The 9915-nt window shown below is 49.0% G+C and overlaps 1 protein-coding gene across 5 annotated transcripts; it reads left to right on the forward strand.

Moving 5' to 3' along the window:
* The first annotated feature begins 386 nt into the window (after positions 1 to 386).
* On the forward strand, positions 387 to 8071 carry LOC122370696 (leukotriene A-4 hydrolase-like). Of its 5 annotated transcripts, none has more exons than XM_043346529.1 (2): positions 387 to 455; positions 5778 to 8071. In XM_043346529.1, the coding sequence occupies exon 2, from the start codon at positions 5827 to 5829 to the stop codon at positions 7663 to 7665; it is 1839 nt and encodes a 612-aa protein (XP_043202464.1). In that variant the 5' UTR covers positions 387 to 455; positions 5778 to 5826; the 3' UTR covers positions 7666 to 8071. The 5 variants fall into 5 exon arrangements, with proteins under 5 accessions (XP_043202464.1, XP_043202465.1, XP_043202468.1 ...); XM_043346530.1 differs by having other exon boundaries at positions 454 to 541; positions 5778 to 7861; XM_043346533.1 differs by lacking the exon at positions 387 to 455 and adding an exon at positions 3574 to 3598 and having other exon boundaries at positions 5778 to 7861.
* The last annotated feature ends 1844 nt before the right edge of the window (positions 8072 to 9915 follow it).

Below are 9915 nucleotides of genomic sequence, written 5' to 3' on the forward strand. Positions count from 1 at the left end.
TAACACATCTAAACTCCTCCAATTGGAGGAGAGGAGTTTTGGAAGGGCAAGATAGAGGAGGTTGGAGCAGGGCCCTCCTTTGATTTGTAGGGGCTAGAGCTGACACTGGAACAGGGAAGCAATCTTGGAGTTTAGAGGTGTTTAGAGGTGTTAGGAGTTTAGAGGAGTTTAGAGTTTAGAGGAGTTTAGAGGTGTTAGGAAGTGCGACTGGAACAGACCCTTTGGTAGTGTTGGAGCAATGGGCTTGATGATGTCATCACGCGCTAGCAGCGGATGGCAGCGTGCTTTGAAACGGCGCCACGGTTTGTGATACGGAGGTAGGTATGAAGGTATATATACTTTATAATCAGCGGCAATGGAACAGAGGTTTCTAGAGGTTTTTACAACATTTTCTGGAGGTATTGTCATCACTCGACCTGGCAACACTGGGGCATAGGGCCTTGGGCCGGCGAGTGGTAAGCAAAGCAAACATTTTCAACATTTTCAATTTCATTCAAACATTTTTTCAAACAAATTAACCAAGAATCAATAGCCGGCATCTGTAATAACAATTTGAAAATTTGGGCCAGGTTCCATGCATAGGGGTACCCGTACATACCTACCAGGGCACTAAAGAGTCATACCTACCTTGTTGTGCCGTATCAAATATGAAGAGAAAGCCAACCCCACTGTTGTGCTGAAACAATTAAAACATTTTTTGTCCTAAAAGGACATGAAATTTGATTGACGAAACAAACTTAAAGTGTATCAAATCAAAGAAGGTCTAAGTAGCATTTTCGTGCATCTTGCTTATTTTTGAATTATCAAAAAATCATGTCAAAGTATTTAACTGATTGTGTTTTTAATCCTTGTGCTAGCATTTACACAATTACACATAACTTATCACACTGATGATGATAATAAATAACATACCTACCTACTTATCTTCTTCTTCTTCTCAGTCGTCGGTTCCACCCATCGGGTGCACCATCAGGTTGTCCTCCCTGATGACCCTCTGCTGTCCCTTATCTCAGCCTTTACGTTAGGTACTGTGCAAGACGCTAGTGGTGGCACCGGGCAAGGAGAGACTGGGAGGATGAGGACAGGATTCTTTTCTTGTCCAGCTCGTTTCAACTGCTGTCGACATGCAGACTGCAGTTCCTTTTGTATCCTTGTCTTGTATAGGTAATTGATCAACAAGGCCTCTTCTGAGTCAGCATTGCGGACAGTCAGCTTCGCAGGTAGAGTCCTATTTAACCTCGCATTCCACCTCCTCTGTCCTTCCTCACGTTCTTGCCGCAGTTCCACACACTCATAAAGAAAGTGTTCAAGAGTTTCTGTTGCTTTCATGCATAATGGACAGATCTCATTTCGCTCAGCGTGCCTTCTTAAGACTCCTGTGGCAAGAAGCGACTGCTCCGTTAGAAGTCGTATCCTCGTGCCTGTCGCTTGTCTGCCAATAACACTTAGTCTGTTTTTCGGCCAGAATTGATTCGCTGGCTCGTATTCTTCCATATTTTGTGCAATATCGGCGATCCACTGTATAGTTTGTCTCTTGCTAGCTTCTTCTATAATCATTGCTTTAGTATACGCGTTGATGGCTTGTTTGCAAACTTTATACCAGCTCTTACCCTGTACTCCATTTGTTGTCATCATTTGTATTATGCCTGGTAGCTTCAATGCGGTAAAGTAATGTTCCCATTGCCTTAGTATGCTCGAGCTCCTGTCCTTGTTGAGAGCACCGTGCAGTACCATGTATTCCGTCAGTGCATGCTCCCGCGCTGCTTTAGCGAGAAACTGAATGAATTGCATAGCTGCTCTCATTATCATCACCTTAGGGGGTAACGCTCCAAGCATCATGTACACAGCTAAGTTCTGGGTTCTTCTGGGTAATCCTTGCATAGCCCTCAAAAGTCTTACCACCATCACCTCCATGTAGTTAATTTCTTGATTTGTGAAAATCGTCACTGGCATGGAGTACAGGAGTATCGGTTCAGCATATATTTTTCATGTGGTGTAAAGAGACAGTGGGCTTGTACGGGCAACGTTAAGGCCTTCTGGGCACCTTGCAAACATCGCTCTTCTCGCCCTTTTCATACCATCTTCGATTCTCTTTCTTCCTTCAGCCTTGTTGGTCATATGGACGCCCAGATGGGTATATTCTGTGGTTACTTCAATGTGCTCCTTTCCTAGTAACCATCTTCTGCCATCTACGCATTTCCCATATACCATGATTTTGCTCTTACTTGCATTGTACTGATATCTCCATTTCGTGCTATGACTGTATGCAACATCGAGCATTAACTGCATCTCTGTCGGATCTGTACTAATGAGAACTTCATCATCTGCATATGCAATGATAGGTACTTGTATATCTCCAACTCTTGCTCCAACACGTGCTTGCTGCAGAGTTTGTATCTTATCGTGCATGTAGAGACAGAGCAGGCTAGTGGACAACACTCCACCCTGCTTTAGTCCTTGTTGCATGTTTCCCATCCCAGACTTTTCATTTGCAACCTTCACTCTGACTCTGAACTCTTTGTAAAGATTGTAGAGTATCAATACCAGTCTTGGGTGAACATTGCTGGTGATTAGCTTATAGATGAGACCATCGTGCCAAATCGAATTGAAACATTTCCGCACATCCAAGTAGGCGACATATACTGTCTTGCCTATATCTCTATTTGCAGATATTACTTCTCTAAGGATGAAGTTTGCCTGCAAAGTACTCCTGTCACTTTGGTACGCGAATTGTAAATCAGACGGTATTCCAGCTTCTTTGAGCTCCTCACCTAGTCTGTGAATTATAGCCTTTTCGAATATTTTGCAGGCAGTAGTCAGGACAGATATATCCCTGTAGCTGTCTGTTTGCTCAGTGTTACCTCCGTGTCCTTTGTAGATTGGAGTGACTAGTCCACATTTGAAGTTCTCTGGAATCTCTGTTGTTTTCATTATATCCTGGAGACAGGTTCCTATATCCTGAATAAGAGCGTCTCCTGCCTCTATTAGATGCTCGGCCATAATATTATCTGTTCCTGGTGCTTTCCTTCTTTTCAGTCTTCGAATAATGTTGGATATTTCTGCTTCTGTTATTGGCTTACAGTCTTCTAAGTGTCGTCCTTTTTCCTGGTATTTGTTACATGTTAAGTTACATGTTAAGTTGACCACTGCCGTGACATGTTCCTTCCATTTCCTGTTGAAACACGGGTCTTCTATTGGCATGGCTGTTCTAACAAAATGGTGGAGGAACGCCTCAGCAATCTCCAGGGGCTGGTAGATTTCTTTTCCTTCAATTTTCAGTCGTTGTACTTTGCTTCTTCGTACGCATTTTTGTATTCTTTGATAGTACTTGTTTGATAGTTTTTGGCATTCTATCTCTTTTTTAGCATCATCTTCCTTTCGGGCACGTAGCCTATACATTCTTTGCGCATTGATATATTGCCGCTTTTTACTTCTGTATGTCGCTTTCGCAATATCTTTTTCTTCCGCCGGACATTCTTTCCATTTGTCTTTAGCTGCTAAGCATTCTCGTCTCATTTCTGTGAGAGCGCTGTTCCACCACTTACTTGCCTTGTTCCTTCTTCCTTTCTTTGGAAGCATTCTCGCTGCTTCTATAATGGTCTTGTTGATACTGTCTATGTCCACTCGCGTCTGTCTATGTTTCCATAGGTAACGCCGATAGGCTTCAATGCTGCCATTCCTTCGTGCCTTCTCCCAGTCAATTTTTTGCTCCTCTGTTTTTTGCTGTCCTCTGTTTCTCTGTTTTTGCTGTTTTTTGCTGTTTAAAATTTTGAACTTATCAAATATTCTGGCTCAGAATAGAACATGAAACTAGGGTTACCTGCGTGCTCCGCAACGCGAAGAAGGGTTGTTTTTGACCTGTGGGTATTTGATTGGTCTGTGTCGATTTGGTTGGTATCCATTTTGTTCGATTGCTTTTTGACGGCCAAGCATTTTGTAATAAAACAAAAAAGATACATCGCATCGAGGTGCGAGTGTCGTATTATCATGCATTCTACTTAAGAATGATTTGAAAACTGGCATGAAGTCTTTTGAGGGCCATCGATGAATTTTGCTAAAAATGACAACGTAATGGTTTGGAACATTTACATTTTTAAGAATACTGTTGCTCATCATGCAAAAATGAAGAGTGAATATTGGACAGAATTGAATGTTCTATCCAATGGTACCATTTTGAATTTTCAATTGCCAAAGGTATCAGGTTATGCAGCAAAACCCGTGTAATTAATTAAGTGGCACATCATTGACAAACACCATTTTCTCCTGTGATTTGCACCACCTTGATTTGGATCAATCAGCTTTTCACAATTTTTATATGAGAGGCGGTACATTACTCTTGCAAATAGGCGTTGTTTCAACTCGCTCCATTTAACGGTCACCTAAAAATAAAATCAATTCAAAAATCCGTCAAAAACCGCAATTTTCCCAATAAAAGTATCCTCACGGGTGCACGTGGCGCGTGCCATTCCCTGCACCGCACACCATTCGATAGCCCGTTCGATAGTCTACACGATGCTGTTTTCCCCGTACCGATCGGGCCCACGGTTACCGAGATATTGCACGGGGATCGGACCCGTGTCGGGCAAATTTAGCCATTTTCGCCCGATTTTGCAAGCCGATTTATACATGTAAAGTCTATGACGCTAATTTGCACTTTTTGAGCACACACCAACGCGCTCCCTACCAATCTGATCGAGCCCAGACCCGTCAAAGGCACGTCGCGCATCCTTGATCTATAAGTTGTGCAAATTTCAGGGCGCTAGGTGCAACGGTCTGGCCTGTAGTCCACGCAAAGCACCACCAAGTCGGGACCTCGGTAACGGACAGACGCACCCTCCTCAAATAGTAATATAGATGCATGACCTGCTGGTACCTATAGAAATTGATTCAAGAAGTGAGTTTATTTTATATGAATAGATTTTGATGCAGTGATGGCTATCACTAATGAGACCTTTCAAACTACATTGTTGGTGTTACTTGATACTTACAAATATCTGCTAGTTAACAATATTTTCTTGAGCTGCCAGGACTCAATAGTTGATGGTTACATACTGTCATTGATGTACATTGGTCTAAAGATGATGCTAATTGTGACAAAATATACCTAATGGTCATGCTTCGCAAATGGCATTTGGCATCATGCTGCCTTTCTGTGGTTTGTCAAAATCTGTTCTACCTAAAATATGTCAACCCTCATGCCTTTTTTTATAAATTTAGCTCGAATGTTTGAATGGACGGATTGACAGAGCCGGAGCCCACGCTAAGCAGAGCTTGTTGCGTAGACCCCGACCCCTACCGTCCGATCGCGCAATTCCGGGTAACGGGAGAATTTAGATGCCAAAGTTTAACGTGCCCTTCAAAGCCGGACACGGCCTGTCCCACTCAACTGACTTCAACTGGCTGCGGCTGCTCCCACCAACCGCAGACCATCCCCGTCAGGAGTCTCAAATATCGAGCGCCGGAGCGTCTCGAACCCGGGCTCTCACTACCGGGAGTCCGATGCTCTACCAACTGAGCTATGGGACAGGCCTTTCAAAGATAGGTGATCAAGTAGTAAGCACTGGTGATTTATTTGCCTGGTCAGTGATCATCCGAATACTTGGAGTTGGGACCAATATTATGATCCATCAGCTTGCTTCGCTTGAGTTCGCAATATGTTCTCACTCTCAGTCGTTTTTAGGATTCAAGGCACAGGCAATGTTAATGGCTCATTCACACAAAGTAACAAAAGCTTTTTCTCAGCATGCTTGTTTGTACAAGTGTTGTTCTGTTTCCAGGACTCTTATCTACAGCAGCTCTGGATAAAAACAAGTGTGGACCTGAGTCATGTCTGCTCAAAAATGGCCGGAGGGCGACCCGAGTTCATTCTCCTTACCAAAGGAGTCAGTTGTCACGGCCGTCCACCTCAAGCTGCGTGTTGACTTCACTAGCCGGGTGCTCACGGGCTCCGCCGACCTGACTGTGGAGCGTCGTGACCCGGCCGCTACGCACGTGGTGCTGGACACGCGCGACCTCACCATCACCGCCGTCACTGACGCCGCCACGGGCGCGCCGCTCTCCTGGACCGAGGGGGAGCCGCAGCCGGCGCTGGGTCGGCCGCTGCGCGTGCAGCTGCCCGCCGGCCAGTCGGTGCAGGTGTCGGTCGCCTACAGCACGCAGCCGTGCTGCACGGCGCTGGCCTGGCTGGAGCCGGAGCAGACGGCCGGCCGTGCCCACCCGTACGTTTTCTCGCAGTGCCAGGCGATCCACTGTCGCTCAATGGTGCCGGTGCAGGACACGCCGGCTGTCAAGTTCACCTACACGGCCGAGCTGACCGTGCCGGGGGAGCTCACCGCACTCATGTCCGGCCTGCGTGATGGCAGCGAAAAGTCGGGCGAGATGACCACGTTCCGCTTCCGCCAGCCCGTGCCTGTGCCGGCGTACTTAATAGCGATAGCTGTTGGCCAGTTGGAGTCACGGTCTCTTGGAGAGCGTTGCTCAGTGTGGTCTGAGCCAACGGTAGTGGACAAGGCCGCCAACGAGTTCGCCGAAACGGAGAAGATGCTGGAGACAGCAGAGTCCATCTGTGGGCCCTATGTATGGGGTGTCTATGACCTTCTAGTGCTTCCTCCTAGCTTCCCATACGGTGGCATGGAGAACCCATGTCTAACCTTTGTCACGCCCACCCTCCTCGCCGGAGATCGGTCACTAGCCGACGTCGTAGCCCACGAAATCACGCACAGCTGGACTGGAAACCTCGTCACCAATCGCAACTGGGAGCATTTTTGGCTCAATGAGGGCTTCACGACGTTCGTCGAGAGGAAGATCCAAGGTCGAATGCACGGGGAGCCCGCAAGACACATGTCTGCTGCCGGAGGATGGAAGGGGCTGAAGGAAGCCATTCGTACACGTGGCAAGGATGACCCACTGACGTGCTTGGTGCCGCGTCTGGAAGGCGTCGACCCTGATGACGCCTTCTCTTGTGTGCCGTATGAGAAGGGTCACTCGCTCTTATGGTACCTTGAGCAGCTGGTCGGCGGACCGGAGATGTTTGAGCCCTTCCTCAAGGCATACGTGGCGAAATACAAATTCACTACGCTTGACACTGAAGACTTCTGCTCATTTCTGTTCGAGTTCTTTTCGGACAAGGTGAAGGAGGGAGTGTTCTCCCAGGTGGACTGGAAGGCGTGGTTCAGCACTCCCGGCATGCCGTCTTACGAACCCACTTTCGACACATCGCTCACAGACGCGTGCAGCAAGTTGTGCCGTCGCTGGGTGGACTGGGATGACAGCCAGGAGGCGCCATTCACCAGTACCGATCTCGATGCACTATCATCGAACCAGATTGTCGAGTTCCTGGCTCAGCTGATGGAGGAGCCACCGCTGACTCTCACCAAGCTGAAGAAAATGGAGGAACTGTACGGGATGAACGCTCGCGGTAACGCTGAGATTCGTTTCCGCTGGCTGCGGCTGTGTATCGCCGGAAGGTGGATAGACCAGGTGCCGGCTGCACTCGAGATGGTCACCACTCAGGGCAGGATGAAGTTCGTCCGCCCTCTGTACCGTGATCTTTACGCCTGGGAGGATGTGCGTGAACGTACCATCGATACATACGAGAAAAATAAGCAGTACATGATGCACGTCTCGTCACACACTGTTGCCAAAGACCTCAAACTGATCGAGTGAACATATGACCTTAGAGTCTTAGACACTGCATCATTGTCCAGTGGCGATCTCTAGGCTATATCGTGATCCCTTGATCGGGGTGGGGCTAGGTTTTGGTTTTCTCTAACGCCTGTAAGCTCATCAAGATGTGGTTTGGTCATTGGTGTTGGCGTTTCTTGAGACTGGACAGGTCAATACACGATTTGTGGGAAGGGGAGCAGGTCTTGGTCATCGGTGACTCGTTGTGAAGGCCATTTTTACTGACATATCTTATATGAAGTGATCGAAGATCAAGATGACGGTTTCTGCAATAAAGCACTAGGTACGTAGGTACCTATCAGCGTGACGACCGGCACCACCAACTGCGTGCCCGATACACTTCACGACACAAAGTTATTCAGAAAGTAATATACGTTTAACGTTTGGATGTTTTGACGTGTTTTGGGGTGGTATTTCATTGGTTGCTGAATTTCTCGTCATTTCGTGCCAACATTTACGAAAACGCCGAGTCACTATGAAAGTAGGTACTCGTGAAGTGAAAAGGTGGAAAATATTAAATACCTAGATTCCTATAGATAGAAATGTCCTGGAAAATACGAGGCTGAGATCGGTCTGTTTGGACAAAATTTGGAGGGTAACCTGTTTACGGTATGGATATTGGATGATAAGGACGAAAGTCGACTGTTGAGTACTGTAGTACAGAAAGTGTGTTCGGTAAGCTGGGGCCTTTTGAGGTTTGTTTTGTTGGGGTAGGCCCTTTCGGTCTGACAAGACCATTTCCGAGCCGGAAGGATGCTAGGAATTGGGGGGAGACATTGGTATGGGCATGTAACCTATAGACTAAAGTGAGTCACCGGGGCTGAGTCCGTCCCAGACTCCCAAAGGACAGGCCGACCAGCCCCCAAGTACTCACCGCTCTCTGCTACGGGTGTCCTCCCTTGGGAGCAGCGGTACCGCTCCAGCTCCAAGCAGGGGCGGATCCAGGAAAACTCCAAGGGGAGGGTCATGAATCGAAGTGGTGCCCCTACCTATACCCAAAATTAAAAACTCAACGGATTTCGTCCACTTCATTTTGGTGGTGCCCCCATTTTCAGTTTTTTATTTTTATTTTTTATTTTAAGTCAGTATCTTACCTCTTGGCCACAACCACATTTACCAATTGTAAGCAAGTATATATGAATGTGCTATGTGTATATATGTTGTGGACGCTGAATAATGAGTACTTACCCGGAACGTTATCAGGTAAGCAAATCGTTGTCAGTCCGACGAACTTGACCCTGGCGTCTAAAGGGTCTGTCCTTGACACTTCAGGCTTGTCAGGGGCACCAAAGTCCTTCCAGGGACACCACAAACCTGTCAGGGGCACCTACGGCCTTGTAGGGGCGCCACAGGCCCGCCAGGGGCACCACAGGCCTGCCAGGAAGCAGGGGCACCACAGGTCTAGCAAGTATACACGACAGGCCTGTCAGGGGCATAACGGGCCTGTTGGGCCCATGAGCACCCCTAGGGGCAGGGGCACCACAGTCCTTCCAGGGGCACCGCAGGCCTGTGAGGGGCACCAGCGGCCTAGCAGGGGCACCAGTCAACACAGGCCTGCCAGGGGCACCACAGACCTGCCAGGGGCACCAGAGGCCTGCCAGGAGCACCACCGACCTCGCAGGGGTAACTTGGGCCTGTCAGGGCCCAGGGGCACCACGGGCCTGTCGAGAGGTACTTCAGGCTTTTCAGGGGCACCATAGTCCTCTCAGGGCGCAGGGGTAGCAGGGGCACCAGAGGCCTGCCAGGGGCACTACAGGCCTAGCAAGGGCACCACTGGTCTATCAGGGGCACCACGAGCCTGTCATAGCCAGGCATCTCAGGTCAAGGCCCAGGGGCACCACAGGTCTGTGAGGGGCACCAGCGACCTAGCAGGGGCACCAGTCAACACAGGTCTGCCAGGGGCGCCAAAGACCTGCCAGGGACACCACAGACCTGCCAGGGGCACCAGAGGCCTGCCAGGGGCACCACCGGCCTCGCAGGGGCACCTTGGGCCTGTCAGGGGCACGACGGGCCTGCCGAGGGGCACTTCAGACTTTTCAGGGGCACCAGTCCTCTCCGGGCGCAGGGGCACCAGAGGCCTGCCAGGGGCACCAGCGGCCTAGCAAGGGCACCAGAGGCCTGCCAGGGGCACCAGCGGCCTAGCAAGGGCACCAGAGGCCTGCCAGGGGCACCACAGGCCTAACAAGGGCACCACGGGCCTGTCAGGGGCACCTCAGGCTTGTCAGGGCCCAG

This window comes from Amphibalanus amphitrite, unplaced genomic scaffold (genome assembly GCF_019059575.1).
Source record: "Amphibalanus amphitrite isolate SeventyFive unplaced genomic scaffold, NRLGWU_Aamphi_draft 001160F_arrow, whole genome shotgun sequence".
Taxonomy (NCBI): Eukaryota; Metazoa; Arthropoda; class Thecostraca; order Balanomorpha; family Balanidae; genus Amphibalanus; species Amphibalanus amphitrite.

Excerpts from the sequence above, each read along its gene's own strand:
- LOC122370696 (XM_043346529.1), top strand. The coding sequence starts at position 5,827 with ATGTCTGCTCAAAAATGGCCGGAGGGCGACCCGAGTTCATTCTCCTTA.